The sequence below is a fragment of the Moesziomyces antarcticus genome (assembly GCF_000747765.1).
Source record: "Moesziomyces antarcticus DNA, scaffold: scaffold_v10001, strain JCM 10317, whole genome shotgun sequence".
In the NCBI taxonomy this organism is placed as follows: Eukaryota; Fungi; Basidiomycota; class Ustilaginomycetes; order Ustilaginales; family Ustilaginaceae; genus Moesziomyces; species Moesziomyces antarcticus.
Window position 1 is genome coordinate 908,992 of NW_014639009.1, and position 17,972 is coordinate 926,963.

At 59.4% G+C, this 17,972-nt stretch overlaps 8 protein-coding genes across 8 annotated transcripts; 5 read left to right on the forward strand and 3 right to left on the reverse strand.

The window, feature by feature from the left end:
- Positions 1-490: 490 nt before the first annotated feature.
- PAN0_001c0326 (uncharacterized protein) lies at positions 491-1,976 on the forward strand (the record flags this gene model as incomplete). Its single annotated transcript, XM_014803944.1, has 3 exons — positions 491-1,403; positions 1,502-1,706; positions 1,799-1,976. 3 exons carry the CDS (start codon positions 491-493, stop codon positions 1,974-1,976), a joined length of 1,296 nt encoding a protein of 431 aa, XP_014659430.1.
- A 513-nt stretch (positions 1,977-2,489) lies between these two features.
- On the reverse strand, positions 2,490-6,776 carry PAN0_001d0327 (uncharacterized protein; the record flags this gene model as incomplete). Its single annotated transcript, XM_014803945.1, has 1 exon — positions 2,490-6,776. One exon carries the CDS (start codon positions 6,774-6,776, stop codon positions 2,490-2,492), a length of 4,287 nt encoding a protein of 1,428 aa, XP_014659431.1.
- Positions 6,777-8,433: 1,657 nt separating this feature from the next.
- PAN0_001c0328 (uncharacterized protein) lies at positions 8,434-8,986 on the forward strand (the record flags this gene model as incomplete). Its single annotated transcript, XM_014803946.1, has 2 exons — positions 8,434-8,474; positions 8,533-8,986. The coding sequence occupies 2 exons, from the start codon at positions 8,434-8,436 to the stop codon at positions 8,984-8,986; spliced, it is 495 nt and encodes a 164-aa protein (XP_014659432.1).
- Positions 8,987-9,292: 306 nt separating this feature from the next.
- Positions 9,293-9,799, forward strand: PAN0_001c0329 (uncharacterized protein; the record flags this gene model as incomplete). Its single annotated transcript, XM_014803947.1, has 1 exon — positions 9,293-9,799. The coding sequence occupies one exon, from the start codon at positions 9,293-9,295 to the stop codon at positions 9,797-9,799; it is 507 nt and encodes a 168-aa protein (XP_014659433.1).
- Positions 9,800-9,996: 197 nt separating this feature from the next.
- PAN0_001d0330 (cytoplasmic protein) lies at positions 9,997-11,325 on the reverse strand (the record flags this gene model as incomplete). The annotated part of the gene is made up of 1 exon (XM_014803948.1): positions 9,997-11,325. The coding sequence occupies one exon, from the start codon at positions 11,323-11,325 to the stop codon at positions 9,997-9,999; it is 1,329 nt and encodes a 442-aa protein (XP_014659434.1).
- A 566-nt stretch (positions 11,326-11,891) lies between these two features.
- PAN0_001c0331 (ubiquitin-conjugating enzyme e2-24 kda) lies at positions 11,892-12,945 on the forward strand (the record flags this gene model as incomplete). Its single annotated transcript, XM_014803949.1, has 5 exons — positions 11,892-11,982; positions 12,079-12,152; positions 12,260-12,670; positions 12,755-12,813; positions 12,897-12,945. The coding sequence occupies 5 exons, from the start codon at positions 11,892-11,894 to the stop codon at positions 12,943-12,945; spliced, it is 684 nt and encodes a 227-aa protein (XP_014659435.1).
- A 172-nt stretch (positions 12,946-13,117) lies between these two features.
- On the reverse strand, positions 13,118-14,813 carry PAN0_001d0332 (arfGap-domain-containing protein; the record flags this gene model as incomplete). The annotated part of the gene is made up of 2 exons (XM_014803950.1): positions 13,118-14,635; positions 14,739-14,813. 2 exons carry the CDS (start codon positions 14,811-14,813, stop codon positions 13,118-13,120), a joined length of 1,593 nt encoding a protein of 530 aa, XP_014659436.1.
- Positions 14,814-15,411: 598 nt separating this feature from the next.
- PAN0_001c0333 (not2 family protein) lies at positions 15,412-17,732 on the forward strand (the record flags this gene model as incomplete). Its single annotated transcript, XM_014803951.1, has 4 exons — positions 15,412-15,577; positions 15,763-15,808; positions 15,957-16,093; positions 16,192-17,732. The coding sequence occupies 4 exons, from the start codon at positions 15,412-15,414 to the stop codon at positions 17,730-17,732; spliced, it is 1,890 nt and encodes a 629-aa protein (XP_014659437.1).
- Between the last annotated feature and the right edge of the window lie 240 nt (positions 17,733-17,972).

Below are 17,972 nucleotides of genomic sequence, written 5' to 3' on the forward strand. Positions count from 1 at the left end.
GGCTAAGCTTTCGCTGCGCAGCGCTCCTCGAGCTATCACACTGTCACACTGGTCCGCACCCGAACGAGCCGTCTGACGCGTTCTGGGCCGCGCAGTCCAACAACGTCTGCAAGATCTTGGCACTCTCGATGCTCGTCCTTGTGGAGAGCATATACTTGGGTTCCAGTAGCCTCGGCTCGTGTAGAGCTGTTGCAGATGCAATAGCCGAGGGTGGACACAAGAGTCCGCCGAAGGTCTTCGAAACGACCGTCTTGGGCCGCTCACGATCACGCTGCAATCGCAAAGCGCAGTCTCGCCCCGTATCCTGACGGAGGAGTCACCTGAAGTTGCGGCTCAGTCAAGCTCAGTTCCGCGTCGTTCCGCACACTTCATTTTGCCACGCTGCCGCTGCGAAGCTTGCTAGTCGAGACTCCCGTCTGCTGGCTATAAAGAGACACATGCTCTACCTCACGTCTTCCACTTTCCCACATCTACCCTCTCAGCGTCGACGATGTTGTCTTGGTTCTTAGCTCAGTTCGGCCTCGGCCAGGAAGAATCTCCTCCTGTAAAGCGGCAGCCCACTATCTGCGTTGCCTGGCATGTTCCTGATGACACGTTTGACGAGTTCTTCGCCTTCTTCGCAACGGACACTCGTCTGGTAGGACACTACTACCTTGGCATGGGCGAAGACTCTGTTCATGTCGTCTCCGGAACCTACCACGTTGCTACGTACGGAGAACTCGACAGCTTCGTCGAAGAGATTCGCGGCTCATCCCACTACCGGATGTATACATCTTTTGCAGGCCAAATGGATTTGGCTCACCTTGGAGAGACTGATGGCGCTAGGATCGAAGACAAGAGGAAGGCTTTCTCCGCCTGCCAGAAAATCGAACCCCAGGGCAATGTCCTCGTCGTCTGGCGCATCCCTCACGCTGACTTGGAGAACCACCTCGTCGCCTTCCAGACCGACCCTCGCTGCCTGCGACACCGTTGCTTCAACATGGACAAAGGTCCCGCCTCTATCGTATCGGCTCGCTATCAAGTCGACGACCTGGACCGTTTCATCAAAGAGATCACAATCGAACGGTGCTTTCGCATGCACACCATCATCCGGTACCACAAGCTTCAGCCTTGTGAGAAGGTGGGCCCAGGCCCGAGCCCGACCTTGGAGGGTCTCTTCAACATTCCCTTCAATCAGGAATCCCCTGCGCAGCACCAGTACAATGTCGGCAGACGCATCCGCACTGACGAGTTCGAGGAGACTTACGCCCGCCGTTCGATCGACCCGCGCCTCCAGCGATTCCAATACATGGGGATTCTCCCAGACCCCTCGGCTCGACTCGTCATGGAGCTCTACAGCGTTGAGGACAAAGACAAATTCAAAGAAGAAGTCGGCGATGTTGACCACTTCGCTCCAGCATTTAGTGTCAGGCGCATCGGACGCTAGTGTTATTTACCGGTCCTTGACGCTGACAAGGGACTCGATCCCGAACTGGCCTCAATCGTCGTCTGCGCTCTCAAGAAGGACTTCCGCACCAGCGTCATTGTGACAGGTGCCTTTCGACCGCCGCATCGCCAAACAATTCCGCTTCTCAGATACGCTCCAAACTCGACCAACCCTTCCCCTGTGCCGCACTTTGTTCTCCTTCGCGCACTTTCACATCGGCGCACTTCCTTCTCCTTCCGCAAATCAAATCTGTTTTCCCCCAATCACGTGCGTTCAAAATGTGCAAGCGCAAGACCGATTCCGTGTTGAGCCAAAGTTGAGCATTGCTTCGGCAACATTACTCTTGAGCTTTCGAAGACTAATGTATACAAGGGTAAGCTTTGCCGACGGCAGGGCCGGACCAGGCTGGAATAAAAACGGCGCCACGGGACGAACAGCTTATGAGTCCACCTTCGGCGACAAAGACATTGGCGACCTTACCTACGTCAGCATTGACCATGACGAGAGCTACAAATACCTGGCCGAAGACTTTAACCCAGACGCTTGGTAACAGCGGCTTCAGCATCTCTTGACGGTTGTCATCCGCAACCTGCTCCGAGAGTTTCGTCTCTGCCGGGCGCTAGCAAGTCTTCAGCTATCGTTTCAGTCTAGCGGATGTCCAAGCCTTGACCTTCTCCTCGATCTTTCGACAGGCGGCTAAGTCCGGCCACCTCTCGCAGCTCAATGGTACAATGTCTCATGGCGTTGCGCCATTCGAGTCGCCTCAAGTGCGGCATCGAGCTGTTTCTCCCGCATCGCCACACAATTCCGCTTCTCAGATACGCTCCAAACTCGATCAACCCTTCCCCTGTGCCGCACTTTGTTCTCCTTCGCGCACTTTCACATCGGCGCACTTCCTTCTATTTCCGCAAATCAAATCTCTGTTCCCACCATCCCGCGTGGGTCTTTGCTCAAAACGTCCAAGCGCGAAACTGGATTCCGTGTTGAGGCAGAGTTGGACATTGGTTTGACACCGTCACCCTTGAGCTTTCGAAGACTAATGTATAACAAGGGTATGTGCTCTTTAGGCTGCCGTGAAGGCGTCGAATCCGGCGCCGGCAACAGCGAGGTCATCGGGAGTGCGCAGCAGTGGCAAGGTTTGAACCGCATCGCGCGTCGTGGGCAGCTTAGCTGAGGGATCTTTCTGGTAGACAAGATCATCGAGAACGTCAAAGAAGTGCGCGCCGTCCGGAGCATCGTCTGGATTCTGATACGACGAGAGCAGCTTGAGGTAGTCTTCGAGCTCCGAATCGCGCCTTTCCTGACCTGGCAATGTCTGATCCTGCGTGTCGGCAAGTTCGGCAGCTGGATCCAGCTCAGCCAGCTTGGCGTCCGACTCGACGGTGTGCAGCGAAGATCCGTCTTCGGTAGAAGGTGTCGTCGAGATCGCAACGAGCGGACGGCTGAATGCGTTCTTCGGACTTGCCTCGGCTACAACATGGCTATTTGCTTCAGCGCGTGCGCGAAGACTCTCGACCTCGACCGTGCACCAGGTCTCCTTGATCCGCCGCTCCAGATGCTCGGCCAGGTCGCCTGTTGATTCGGATGCTCCCGTCCAGCCGCGCGATTTGCTCTTCCTGGTCGAAGACGAACCGTCGCCGGGTGAGCTGGACGCAGCGGCGGCCACTTCGGAGTCAGCTGCTGCTTCCGAGCCTGCCGCGTTCTTGTTTCGTCGCGCCTTTTCCTCCTCGCTGAGCACCTTGATGACCTGGAGAGACGACGCAAGCAGCGGATTACGACCCTCTACATCCGTTCGCGCATGCAGCATCTTGAGGCCGGACACGACGTCGGCGCGCTTGACGAGGATTTCTCGATTGACTGGCAGCCGTGCCAGGTACAAAAGGTCAACTTGCAGCGCCAAGACGGCGTGAAAGATGTTGAACTTGAAGATCCAGTAGCGCTGCCCTCGGCAGCCCACATGGTCGAGCGCCCGCAGCACGCCAATCACCACGCGCGCACTCTCAATGCACGTCCGGGTGGAGTGGATGTACTTGGGGTTCCAGTAGCCGCGACTCATGTAGAGCCGATGCAGCTTGAGGAGCCGATGGTGGACATAAGCGTGGATCACCGCCCTCTGAAACGACAAGTAGGGCCTTTCGCGATGGTGTCGGTGCACCTCTGGATCGTATTCGCTCTGCCCATCGAGACGGAAGAAGCGCGGCAGCGACCGTAAGATTTCGCGGAAGCGTGCTTCGATTGCCAGCACCGTTTCAAAGGATTCATCGCCGAGGTTTTGCGCGTCCGCAATGCTGCGTACCGTGTGGCAAATTTCGATATGGATCGGGATGAAGCTGTTGGTCGTAGGCACGTCCACGGCGCGGATGCGTTCGAGGAACTGCGAGGTGTGGCGGCGCGGCACATTGCTGATTGGCTTGAAAGGGTTCAGCGCAAGAGACTCGCTGTCTGTGACGTCGGCATCGTCGATGTTCTGTGGGCTCTGAGTCGAGAACATCTCATCCTTGCAGGAATAGCAGCGGTCGAAATGGGCGGCGCAATGCCAGTCCATGGTTGCGAAGGCGAACCACACCTTGCGTCCCACTTCGCGATCAACACGGCTGCCGTCTTTGTAGCGTTTGGCCTGGGCGATATCCCAGTTTCTGCGCTTCGAGCCGCGTGGAAGCCACATGGCGTTCAGATCCCGCCTCTGCGACTGGTCCGGATCGAGGTCCTCTCCTTCCGAGTCAGTCTCGGCTCCGTCCTGGATGCGTGTTGATGTAAGCATTTTCCACCTGTGCGACGGAGCTGAAGCGGGGTCGCGCGAGTCGCCATCCGTCTTCATCGCTGACTGGCTCTCCTCTTCCCAACGCTCCTCGTCCACCAGAGCCGAGCCGAGGCGATGCAGTCCAAGCAGCTCGGCCGCCTTGATGGCCATGGTGTAGAGGATGATATACTCCTCACGATGATCGCGGTTGAAGCAAAAGTGGCGCAAGGCGATGATGGTCTGCAGTCCCCAAATGTTGGGCGAACGCACAAACTTGGCTTTGCCCAGCAAGGCGAGGCTTGTTCGACCTAGTAAGACGAGCTGACTGTTGATCGAATTGCGGGATTTGCCGATTCCGCTCTCGAGGACCTCTTGCGGCGTCATGAACTCGCAAGCGCCTTCGCAAATAGCCAGGATCAGTGCCACAAACTGGAGATCTGGCAGCGAAACTTGGGCTGCGCCCGTGTCGTCGGCCGACTTGAGATGATCGACTGTGGTGCAGAGCTGATCGTACTGCCGCAGTAGCGAAGGCTGGTGGATGGACTGCACAATTGGTTCAGCTTCTCGCAAGTAGATCTCGATCAGCGCTTTGGTCTTTGGCCGTGAGGGTAGCAGCTCCAAAGCGGCCAGAAGATCTGCCTTGAAGTCGCTCTGACCCTCGCCATCAAGGCCCGAGACGAACATGTTGAAGGTGGCTGCAGAAGTCAGATTCTCTTCCGACATATCCGAGGCCCTTCTGGGCCCGGTTGAGGAAGGCACCGTCTCCTGATGCGCTTCCTTGCTGTGATCGGTGGTACGACTGAAGCCTGCGTCTTGCTTGCGAGTCGAAGGATCTCGTTGCACCTCCTGGACATCGGGAGCGCCTCGCAGAGACGACACGCCGGCGTTAGAAGTGGAATGCACGCCGCGGCGGCGTCTTTTGAGCGACGTACCGCGTGCGAGGGCCTGGAGCAGGTCGCCGGCGTTCTCGGCTCCGGATTCTGCGCTGTCCGTGTCCTCGCTTTGGTCGCTCTCATCTTCTTCCATGTCGTCGTCATCGCCGTGTCGAGCGTACGTATCGTACGTGGGGCCAGAAGCGCTGCGGGCGTGCTCGATGTAGGCCTTGCGTTCGCGGCTGGTGAAGTTGGGCGGGTTCTGGATGCTGGATGGGCCGCTGAAGCGAGACGAGCGGCTTCCGGAGGAGGTAGCAGCATGGTCATGCTTGTACAAGGCGTGGCGATCGGTGTTGCGTTCCGATAGGGCGTGGTCGTTGGCGGGCGAGGGAGAAGACGAGGATGATTGCAAGACGCGGATTTGCGATTCTAGCTGAGCAATCCTCGCCATGAGTGCGGCGTTGGAGGGTGTGATGTTGCTGGCAGGAGCTGCCGGGAGAAAGTCGCGTTCGTCGCCCCAGCGGCAGAGGTGGGCGACACCACGACGAACGCAGCTGCCGCAGTTTGGCACGTTGCGGTCACATTTAATCTTGCGCTGCTTGCACTCTGTGCAGCTGAGCACGGCTCGCTTGCGCCTCTTGACCTTGCTCGATTGGCTATTGAAGGCGGAAGCCTCGCTGCGGTCGTGGCCCGATTCCAAAGTCTGATACGAGACGCCGGAGGTGCGTCGACTCAGCTGTCCCTTTTCAGGATCGACCCAGTCGATGGCTCGAGCGCTTTTGCTCGGCGGCAGATCGCCATGGTAAGGCGTGTCAATGGGATCGCGAGAGCGGCGGCGATCTCGAAGGTCGAGACTGTCCGACCAGTCTTCCGCTGCGGATGGCATCGGGCGGCGGGACGGAGCTGTACGGTATTGAGGCGGAGGCGGTTGCAACATGGATGAGCTAGTCGGAGCTCTGTCGGAGAAGGCTTCGAGCCTGGCCCTCTTGTCACGGTGAAAGGATGCATCTAAGGAGTCGACGATGTGTGCGTCAGATGAATCGCTGATGCGGCGCGGCGGAGGAGGTGCGCTTGGATAGTTGAGTGACAAAGCGACCGGGGACGAAGCTCGGGCAAGCGGAGCTTCGGTCCTGAAGTCGGACGAATGGGCAGCTGATGGTCTTGCCGGGTATAGCGGAGCGTCGGCGTAGTTCGGATCTCCCGACGAAGGTCTCGAGGGCCGGTGAAGGTCGCGCGGCTCTGGTGCCACAAAAGCGCCGCTCGCGCGGGGATCGTCGAGGTGCGATTCGCCTTCCAGGCGAGTCAAGCGAGGGGTGTGAAGGCGTGAGGCGACGGCGCCTTCCTGCAACGGATGACGGGTGGAAGGATGTGGTGCGTAGTAGTCGTCGGCGTGGATCGGGCGCGAGGAACGAGGAAGATCCGTCGGGGGAAACGGCGTGGATCGAGCGCCGATCGGATCGGCGTGCCGATGATACGGAAGGGGTGCTCGGGGAGGCGGCGCCTCGCGCATGCCAAACTGCGCTTGGTTGGGATCGCGGTCTTGCCACGGAGCATGGGGACGCGAGTGTTGGGGCGGCGGGTCTGGATCGAGACGCGGGTAGCGCCGTGCGTCGTCCGGACGTGGGCGCGAGCGGAGTGGATCGTGGCGGGCTGGCACATCATTCCGATAGTAAGGGTCGTACGAATTGGTCAAGCGATCTCTGGAAGGCGGTAGCCCTCTGTTGGGATCACCGTCCATGGGTGGCAATCGACGTGGCGGTTAGCGAGGACGTGAACGAGGCAAGAATTTGCGCAGGGGTACGTGTCGCCGCAGAGCAGGTGGATGCTACAGCTGGGAGAAGGCGCATGCGTCTAGGGCGAAGAAGGGTGATGGGCGGACGAGGATGTGATGAAGCGGCGCTATGCAAGCAACAGAGGCGGCGCGTGTATAACCTTTCTCTGCTGTCTCAGTAGCGTGTGACCAGCGGAGTAAGGCGGGTCGGCGAGCGCTTGACCCTCAAGGACGGCTGCAAGCGGAACGGGGCTGGCTGGCGGGAATGCGAGTGTCGCTATGGGATCCTTTCTGACCGAAACTGTTGGAACAATGTCGATAGCGATATTGATGCTGGTTACAGCGAGGTGGAGTCCAAGCTAGCGATCGAGCTGGGATTACGTGGGTCACGTCGATGGTGACGGGTCAAGACAAGGATTAGGCGAAACCGATGCGAGGGGTGCCATAGGGGAAGTGGATGGATGATGCACCTGAGCTTGGCGTTTTGGGGGCGGATCGGGTCGATGGAATCCAGGAAGACGGGACTAGGGTTCGTGCGTTGTTGTGCGTCGACAGACGGACGTAGGGGCGGAGGTAGGGGGCGTTTGGGGGGCGCCTCACAATCGAGGGATGCAAAGAGAGAGAGGGAGAAAGACGGTGCCGGGCTTCCCCTGTGAAATGTCGGCTGTCGGCAGCGACGGGTTCGGGTGGTGCAATCGTAGTGAATGGGGCTTACCAGGCGGAGACAGCAGCAGCAGCAGCGAGGCGGCCAGGCGACCGGCAGCTCGGCACCGCGTTAGGCGCGGCTCGACGGAATCGCAGAGAAGGCCGGCTGTGTGAGGCTGCATGGGGCTGCAGACCTGCGGATCTGTACCAAAAAAAAAGCCGCCCCCCTCCATCGGCTGGCCACGCGCAACCAGCGGAATCTTTCGCTCGCTCGGCTCGTCTTGGCAACAAGAATCTGGCAGCACGGCCGCCAAATTGACTCGTTTGCGGGCAAGCTGCAGCCGCAAAGGAGATAAGAGGGCTCAAGCCGCACGTCGGCACCGGCACCGAAGCTGGACACATTCGCACTCGGTTGGTCGCTTCAGCTGTCGGTGTCAAGCCGATACTGCACCATAGGCTCAAATGGCATGCATGGCGTGAGATCTTGGATGACACACGCTTCGGAGCTGGGCTGCCTCCACTCTGCGAAGCCGGAGTTGGAGTTGGAGCAGCTGATTTGAGACAGGGCCTCGCGCTGCGTTCTCGACATTCTGATCGCACCTAGACGAGGCTCGCCGTGAGAGAGACATACATGGTCGATTCCCCACTTTTTTTTTTTCCGGCGCGGAATTCCCAGAGGGTGGTCGCCAAAATCAGGCCAGACAAACACACTCATGCATGCACAATCGAAGCGTCTTGTCGACCGTGTAATTCGGAGGCTCAACCGCCCAACGCTTCGAGTCGGTTTGTGAAATCTTCGCTGTGCACTGCTGGCTGCTCGCTTGGCCCCGCTCGGTTTCATCTCCGAGCGGCTCGAGGGATAAATGAGATGAGCGGGATGGCAAGCCGATCTGGCGCGTTGCTGTGTTTGGGCTTTCCTTTCTTTCCACGGTGGGTTTGGTCGCACGGGTCTTGCCGCTGAAGGTGACGGCATGGGCGCATGGGGTCGCAATCTCGCACGGCGCCGCTGGTGGGCGGGCGGTGGGCATCCTGACAATTCCGAGACAAATGCACGCAATCCTACTGTATGATACCGCAGCGTGTTCAAGTTGCGTATGGAAACAATGGGGCACAGCTACCCGCGCACTTCGCTTCGCATCGGCGCACTTGCACGGACAATGGCACGACAGTGGCATGCTGGCAGCGCCAGCGAGCACCGCATCCGAACCAGGCCAATCACAGTCCATTGCGGAAGCGCGTCAAGCGACGCTGGGCATACAATAGAAGCACGATCGCAGCAGTCGACAATCACAAGAGCCGAGCATCGGCGCTTCATCCGCGTTGGCGCGATTGCGCTTCCACCGCACCTCTCGACAAGTCGAGGCGCTTTCTTTGCAAGCGCGCGCATCGCCGAAATCGCTTTCCGACTGCCTTGCGGCCGTGCCGCCTCGCCTACCCAGCGTCTCGAAGCGCAGCGCCTTGGAAAGCAGCGTCTGATTGGCATCCGACATGTCGGGCTCGGCCTTCCTGTGCAGCAAGCGAATCGATCTTGACGCCACGTCGCAGACTTGCAGATGCGCTTGCGGTGTTGTACCGACCCGAAAATTCCCTCTGGCCCGAGAATCCGGTTTAAAGTTGACCGAGGTATATCGTTTAGACTGTTACTTACTAAGGTGTAACACTGTCAAGCAACGGGCATCGGGCTAGCGGCTGATTCACCGAAATGTTGGATCATCCTCCACTTGGACGGGCCTCTCCGCAATGCGCGCGACACCAAGCTGCCAATTCCATCGTCGCAAGCCACCTCTTCCTCACCACCTTCGATTCACCCAAAGCATCGTCCGCGTTGCGTATCCAACATGGCGCCCAGGACCTCAACGCAAAAGTCACTCTCGTTCCGGGCGCAATCCAAGCCCAAATCAAGCCTCTCGGCAGCGGCCAAGGATCAGCTCAAGCCGAAATCCGGCTTCAAGCCCACGGTCCGCACTTCCGTCAAATCCACCTCGCCGCCTCTCGTCAAGCAATCCACCAATAGTACCGTAAAAGATGAGGCGGATGCGGCACGGGAGGAGCTCGATGTCGACGATCCGCGCTGGGACGGCGTGTGGCGCAGGGCGAAGAGGGCCATGAATGTGCCTCCGTCCAAATCCGTGCACATTGACCACGAAGACCGCATCCAACAGACGCTGCGCGTGTTCGATCTCGATCCCAACTTTGGTCCATGCATCGGACTGTCTCGCCTCGAAAGATGGCAGCGTGCCAAGGATCTCGACCTCGACCCACCACAAGAGATCCACGACATCCTCACAACAAAGCAGGGCAACTCCATACACAAGGAAAACGTCTTTTCCTCCCACGGCCTCTGATCCCAATCCACCTCGTCCAGCATCGCTTGATTATACCCTACAGCTCGCTCATGCAATGCAGATGCTTACTAGTTACGACTGGTGCTAAAAGGATAGATTAGGATGCGCTAGTATTACAGTAATGCTCGAAGCGGTAGTGTACATGATGACCGAGGCTCCAACCTGGGCCACGATTTCGTTATTCGGGCAGCAAGAGCCTATTTGCTCTGCTTTTGCTTCTGTTCTTCGGTCGCCTTGCGCACCTCGGACCAGACTTTTTGCTCCCACTCCTTCTCGTGCATCTGCTTTCTCTCCTCGGCCTCGGCCTCTTCGTACAGCTCGCGGTGGTCGATGTACCTCTCTTGCACTTCCAACGCATCGCCCCATCCGAGCGGGTCGCCTCGATCCGCCACGCTGAACAGCGAATGCGCATCCGCTCCCATCTGGCCGCGAAGCGCAGCGCCGGCAGTCGCAGAAGCGCGTCCCGGCTCGTACAAGCCCTCGTTCTCGTCGTCGCCGTAGTCGTAGGCATTGGAGGATGCCGAGACGTAGATGTAGCCCACCGCCTTGTCCAGCACCTGCAACAGCCGAAACATGGATCGACGGTCCTCGACGGCCAGCGTCTCGAAAGAGACCAGACCAAAGTCCTCGACGAGCTCGCAAATCGCTTCGTTGAGCTTGCCGTACTTCTCGTTGCGAAGCGAGGATCCTGGACCGGAAGGTTGCGAGAGCAGATCGCGCAAGTACGACAGGTCCTGTACTTGCGTGTAGAAATCCAGATTGAAGGCGAGATCCGACTGCAGACCCATCTCTGCCCGATTACCGGGTTGGTCCGCCGAGGCATCCTCCATGTCTTCGTCGTCATCTGCATCGGTGTCGCTATCCGGTCCATAGCGGTCGAGAGAGCGTTTGGAGCGCGAGATGAACGACTGGCCCAGCAGGTCCACCTTGGATAGCACGTTGACGTGAGGCAGCTCGAGCGTCAGCATGGCTCGGAGCGCGAGAATGAGGATGGACACGTATCGCGAGGCATCCGTGATGTGGGTGGCATCTGTGAGGTGGACCGCAACGAAGCGCAAGCCGAGCTGCTTTTCAAGCGTTGCGAGGATGCGCTTGAGCGCCGGATGGTTGGTGGACAGCTCGACCTGGCCGGGCAGGTCAAAGATGAGATACTCGAAGCCCGGACTGACAGGTCCAATAGGTGTTTCCTGGTCGCCACGACCCGCAATCTGGCCTGTCTTGCCCTGACGTTGCTCGTCCATGACGCGCTTGAGCTCCTGGATGAGCCAATCCACATTCTTCTCGAGGTATTCGATGCAGTACAGCATGGCAGCATTCGGCCCGAGCGACAGTTCAGCCATCACATCGCGCACGGAGATGAGACGGTTGATGTCCACCGCACATGGATACGGAAGCCGGTCGTTGGCAGGATCGAGGTTGATCACGCTGCAAGGCCGCGAGAGGAGCGACAGGAATTGGTACTGGCCAAAGCAGTACGTCGTCTTGCCCGACCCGGGCGGGCCGATGACCAGCTGCGCGAACGGCATGTTATGAGCGAGACGCAGCAGCCTTCTCGAGACGCCTAGCACGTCTTTGTATGAATTCCGCAACAGGCGATGAGGATGTTGGTGGGCTGTCGATGGATGCCGGCTCAGCTGATGCTGCCGACTCCATGCGTAGCCGCGAGGCTCTTTTTCGCGACCCTCTTTCTTTCTGCTGATTTCCAGCCTTGCTTTTTTCGAAGAGGTTGGAAACAAAATTGGCCGACGAGCTTCTTCCAAAAAGTCACACCACCCGCGGCGTTCCTTTGAAGTTGCGGCCTCCACTGCTCAGCAGCTCCGCTCATGTGGAGATGGGCCAAGCGCGTGACCGGCAAAGAGTGATTTTAGAGCTGCTCGGCCACACAGCCGCACGCATGGAAGTAGCTAATCACAACCTCATCAGTCGGAGCAACACCGCACACCGCACCTCAACCATCCCTTTGTCTTGCCCCACTCATCACGCACACCGACCCCGCCTCGCGGCTTCACAACTGACCCTCATCGCGACCGTTCCGCCGTCCGCCCGCCACGAGACAGAGACTCAGCAGCACCTATCGTCCTCAGCAGCAACTATGGGTGACGCACGCCTCAGACGCATCAACAAGGAGATCAACGATTGCAAGAATGACAAGGCGTCAGGAATCCAGGTCTCGTTGATAGATGGTAGGTCTGCTTAACCACGGCCATATGGTTGAAACCTTTGCCCATACAGCCGCACTGACGACTGCTGGTGTCTGCCACCACCTCTTACCGTCTCAGACTCGCCGTTCCACCTGGTCGGCACTTTCCCAGGGCCAGAGAACTCTCCATACGAGAAAGGTACCTTCGATGTGGTAAGTATCCTATTCGACAGGCTACAGGCTGGCTCGTGCACACAAAGAGCCGGTTTGTTGCTCACGCTCACAAACCCCGCCGTCAATGTTTTTCACATCGTATTCAGGACATTGTTGTTCCCGAAGGCTACCCGTTCCAGCCTATCAAGATGAAGTTCATCACGCGCGTCTACCACCCAAACATCTCGTCGCAGTCCGGCGCCATCTGCCTCGACATCCTCAAGGACCAGTGGTCGCCGGTGCTCACGCTCAAATCGACGCTCATGTCCCTCCGCTCGCTGCTCTGCTCGCCAGAACCCAACGATCCGCAGGATGCCGAGGTCGCCAAACACTATCGACGAGACAAGGATGACTTTGAAAAGACCGCAAGGTACTGGACCGAGATCTACGCCAACGGCTCCGAGTCTGCGCAACCGCCATCGGGCGCCAATGGCAAGACAGCACAAGCCGACGACAAGGCCGATCCCATCCTACTTGCTGGTCTCAAAAAGGAGCACGTTGATCAGTTTGTCAACATGGTGAGTCTCGATGGCCAACCTCAATTGTTTGCCTTGTCTGGTCCGGCGCGCTGACGACCTTGCGTACCCTTGCATCAACCATAGGGCTTCGAGAGCAGCAAAGTCATCGAGGTGCTCAAGAAGCTCAACTACCGCGGCGCAAAGTAAGTCCATCGAGCTCCATCGCTTTAATGCACTCGTGACTGCGGACTGACCCGAGTTCCACGTCCCCTCCTTCACTGCACAGCATCCGCAACATCAACGACGACACGGTGCTCAACGAGCTGCTCAAATGAGTTGTCGTCGCCCAAAAAGCATTCCCATCAGCACGTCTGAACTGCGCATTCACCCGGCAAATGCCATCTGTGTGCGGCCACACAGTCTCGCACTCTCGAGCGCTCGCCGTCTTGGTCTGGGTTGAAAGCGCATAAGGATCGATTGCTGAGGGCAAAGTATAGAAAGAATCAGCTAGGCGCCGTTGCGGCTGAGGTCCTCGAGGTACTGGGAGAGCTTGAGCGCGCCGGAGCGGAAGCTGTCGATGCTCGACTGCACGTCGGGATTTGCCATGAAGCGCTGGTAGTACTCGCGCGCGGTGGCTTCGATGTCACCAAAGTCGCCGCTCTGAGCGGCCATCTGTTCGGCCTCTTCCTCCTCATCGCGGCCAAAGTACTGGTTGGACGAGATCGAGGTCTGGCCTTGGAAGCCCTGCAGACGTTGTTGAGCCTCGCTGGTAGCTTGCGGGTCGTACGAGCCGCGCTGGAAGTACTGATCGGACGAGATGCTCTTCTGGCTCGAAAATTTGTTGCGCGCATAGCTCGGCTCGTCGCCGCCCGCGTCCGAGTCGGTGGCTGTGGCATTGTTGGCCGCAGCCGCCGCACGCTCTGCCGCCAGCTTGGCCTGGTGCGCGTTGGCCTTCATGCCGAGACGGCCAAAGCCCATGCCGAGTCGATCCATGTCGCCGTTGGCCTTGGCAGCTGCAAAGGCGTCCGGAGCCGAGGCGGCAGCGGAACGCGCACCGGATGCTCCTGCTTTGGAAGCGGGCGAGGCGGGTGTGCCGGCCTTGCCCACGGCGGCCTTGACTGCCTCTCGCGCAATGCGTTCCGCCTCCGCCTGCTGCTCGCTGGCTTTCTGTGATTCGCGGGCCTTGGCCTCGGCCTCTTCCGCAGCCTTTGCCTCGGCAGCACGTGCAGCCTCCTCCTCCTTAGCTTTCCTTTCTGCGGCAGCAAAGTCGATGGGTGCACCGGCCTTCTTGGCGCCCAAGCCGAGTTTGCCAACGCGCGCCGGTCGTGCAGCTGCGGCAGGCGCGGTCGAGGTGGGGCCGTTGCCCGTGGGTGTGGTGGTGCCCGGTGTGGAGCTTGCGGATGAGGTGCGGCTGACGGCACCGAGGGTCTTGGTGCGCGCGGCCGAGCTGCTGGCGCGGAGCGAGGCCGAGGTTACAGTCTTGGGAGCAGCTGCAAGAGCTGGAGCGGCCCGAACAACGGGCGCGGCAACGGCGGGCGCAGGCTTTGCTGCTGGCGCCTTGGCCGCACCGGCCGGCTTGTCCCACTCGTCGAAAAAGTCGTCCATGTCTCCACCGCCAGCGTTGGTCTTGGCAGCCACAGCTGGCTTGTCAGCGGCGGGAGCGGCGAGACCGGGGAAAAAGACGGGGCTGTTGAGGCTCTGACCAGCGGCATCCTGAAGGGCGCGCTTCTGCAGCTCGTCCTTGTACGCCAATGCAACGGATGAGGTGTACTTGACCTTGCCTTCTGTGGAGGGGGCGAGAAGATGAGCGCCGCCCTTCTTGTTGAAGAACTCGGCGGCGGCAGCATTGCCTCCGACCTTCATGAGGCGAAGCTGGGACCAGTGCCACGAGTCGAGGTTGGTGGAACGGACGAAGGTGATGTGCACGCCCATGTTACGGTGTACCGAGGAGCAGTCGAGGCAGATATAGATGGCGTAGGTGGCAGAAGCCCATGTTGGATTCTTTGCTCCACAGTCGAAGCAAACCTGAGGGAAGGCAAAGTCGGAACGAGAACAAGAGAGGGATCAGATCAGCATCGCCGGGCGGGATCGAAGCGTTCGAGCGTTGCTGACGGACGAAAGCACGTACCTTGTTGCCCTTCTGCGTTGCCTTGAGCGACTTGAAGATCTCGACGAGCTCGTCCTTGGAGGGTCCGTCGGTCATGATGGGCAAAGGCTACAGTCCAACAAGGAGCGGTGCGCACTCGAATCGGAGTCGAAGGATGCCCTGAGTGACAATGCTGTCGGCAAGGCCGAGTCGGGAGAAGTGCGAGCAGTAGAGTGGTGCCGCGCTTGTTGGTGGTGGTGGAGAGCCGAGCGGCGCTTCTTCGCGGAGATGCGTGACTGCTGCAGTCAAGTGTGTTGATTTCCAGTGCAGGGTCGATGCCTCTCACGACTCAACGTGCGCTTTGAGCGGGCAGCTCCAGCGCTCAACCGTCCCCGCTCTCTCGCCACGCACCGTCCGATAGGGCGGTGGATCCCACTCCACTCACGCAGCGCCTCACAGACACGTCGACCTTCCAACCCACAAAAATTTCCTGAATTTTGTTAGGCCGACAGTTACATTCAGCCACTCTCGAAAACATTTTTGTAGTGGCCTGCTCGATCAATAGCCAATTTGAAGTGCATCTCGCTCTCGACTTGAAAAATCTGGGCTTCCATCTGTAGTGCGCTTCATCAGGGCGTTTCTATTGGCGGCGGGCGCACCGCCAGCCAAATCGGGCGCGCGGCGGGCGAGGAGCGAGGAGCGAGGATCCTGCGGCATGGGCCTGCTCCTCTCAGCTCACCATATCCGGATTTCGCTGACACGTCTCATCCGCACACTCAGCCCAAAGGGTTCCGCCTCCTCCATCCTTCTCGCTCCACATCCAACATCCGCACCTGCCTTCGGTCACTTTGCACTCGTCAAGCTTTGCTCCGACAGAAGCTGTACGTCTCGTCTCGCCCATCGCGGTCCCAGCATCAGCCGTCACGAGCGCGCTCTGCCTATGCGCCTTCAACATCCTCTTGCCGCGGACTTAGGCCAATCGCCTTCGCATGTCACGAGGACAGTCGCCGCTGACACCGCATCGCATCTGAACTTTTGCATCTCGTCCTCCGAAACAGAACTCTAGCTGCATCTCAGCTGTTCCCACTTCTGCTCGGTCATGCAGAGACCAGGTAAGTTGCCTCGTGGTCCGATCCCAAGCCACGCTGCCACGCTGCCGTGCTGACCCCCGCATCCCCTTCGATCTTTCTCATCCGACCACTCAACCGCAGGCTCTGCAAATCAGAGGCCAAATCATCCACTCTCCGCATTCGCAAACAGGCTCCCGCATTCCAACTCTCCAGGTTCCGCAGGTGGTAGTCCAGCTCCCGGTCTGAACGCCGCCATGTATCCATATCTCCAGGGCGGTGGCCCGCGCATGATGGGCTCCTTCATGGGCATGCCGCAGTCTCAACAAGGTACGTTCTCAGACATACACGCACCACTCCCCACACGCATGGATCAGCATGGATCACTGACCATTTCCTGGTTTTGCAAACGCTTCCTTGATGCGCAGGCGGTGCAGGTGGATTCCCATTCGGCGGCTCGGGTTCGAATAACTCCACAGGCGCGGCAAGCCTCGCGTCGCAGCTCGCAGGCCTGTCAGGGCAGTCCGGTGGGCAAACGCAGGGTCAGGGGCAGGGCGGCGAACTCAACCTCAGCGACTTCCCAGCACTCGGCGCAGGCCAGCAGGGCGGCCAAGGACAACAAGGCGGCGCTCCAGGACTCGGTGGTCTCAACAACCCGCTGTCGAGCTATGCGACCCAGGCAGGCACGACAGGCATGAGCTCGAACCTGCGCAGCGGCGCTCCCTTGCGCAACTTCAACCAGGACGACTTTCCAGCCCTCAACCAGTCCGGTACGGCAGAAGGGCGCTCTGGAGACGATGGCTTCCCACACGGCGTAGCGGAACAGGTCTCGGCAGCAGCAGCGCTTCAGCACCAACATCAGCAGCGGGAACAGCACCGACAGAGCCTCCTCGGATCGGTGGTCGGCGGAGCACGGCCAGACGCCTCGCTGTCCGCAGCGAGAGGAGGATTCGGCGAGCCCGATCGGAACTACGCGACCAAGCTCGGCGCAGGCCCGCCCGCGCCAGGGCTCGGGGTGCAGCAACAGACATGGGCGCCGCCAGGCTCGGTGTTCGGCGGCAACGCAGGAGCTGGGCCGAACCAGCTCAATGGCCTCCAGCGATCGTCGTCACCTTCGTCGGCACGTTCGCCACTCTCGAGCGTGCGTAACGCGGCCAGTAACCTCGGTGCTTCTTCGCCGTTGACCGAGAGCGGCGTGGCTCGCGCCGACGGTTTGCAGGGCGTCGCGGGATCCAACAGCACGATGGGCGTGGCTCCGACGGGCGCCATGGCGCAAACACCGGCGCAGCAGATCCTCACTTCGCCTGCGGATCGATTCGGACTGCTGGGCCTGTTGTCGTTGATCAAGTCGGCGGATCCGGATCTGTCGATGCTGTCGATGGGCATGGACTTGCAAACGTTTGGACTCAACCTCAACTCGTCCGACGCTCTGCATCCGTCGTTCATCACGCCGTGGTCCGAAAACAACATGCTGGCCTCGTCGCGCGTCGAGCCCGAGTTTACGCTGCCGTCGTGCTACAACGTGCAGCCTCCGCCGCCGGCGCAGAGCAAGATCGCGTCGTTTTCCGACGAGACGCTCTTCTTCATCTTCTACTCGACGCCGCGCGATGTGTTGCAGGAGGTGGCGGCGCAGGAGCTGTATGCGCGCAACTGGAGGTATCACAAGGAGCTGCACGTGTGGCTCACCAAGGAGCAGGGTACCGAGCCTACGCAGAAGACGCCCACGTACGAGCGCGGCACCTACGTCTTCTTTGACCCGGCGCTGTGGGAGAAGGTGTCCAAGAACTTCCATCTGATGTACGAGATGCTCGAGGAAAAGGTGCCCAACCAGGCGCAAGCATTGGCAGCACAGGCAGCAGCCCAGCAGGCGGCAGCAGCAGCACAGGCCGCCGCTCAGCAACAGCAACAGTCGCCCTCGCCTGCATCCCAGCAACAGCAGCAGCAGCAGCCACAGCAGCAGCAGTCGTGAAACAAGAATCCAGCCTTCATTCTCAAGCGTCAAAATGAAAACAGCCTCGAGATGTCTCTATGAGGCAACTCGTGCGCTTTCGTCCCCACATGCCGCGTGTGTGAGGCATGCGAGGCGCGTGTGATTGCAGGGCGATGAAGCAAAGTCCGCAGGGCGATGAAGCAAAGTCCGAGAGCAGATCAAATTCTCGCACACGACACACTCAACAGCGAGGCAAGATTGTAGGAAACCGACGGGATA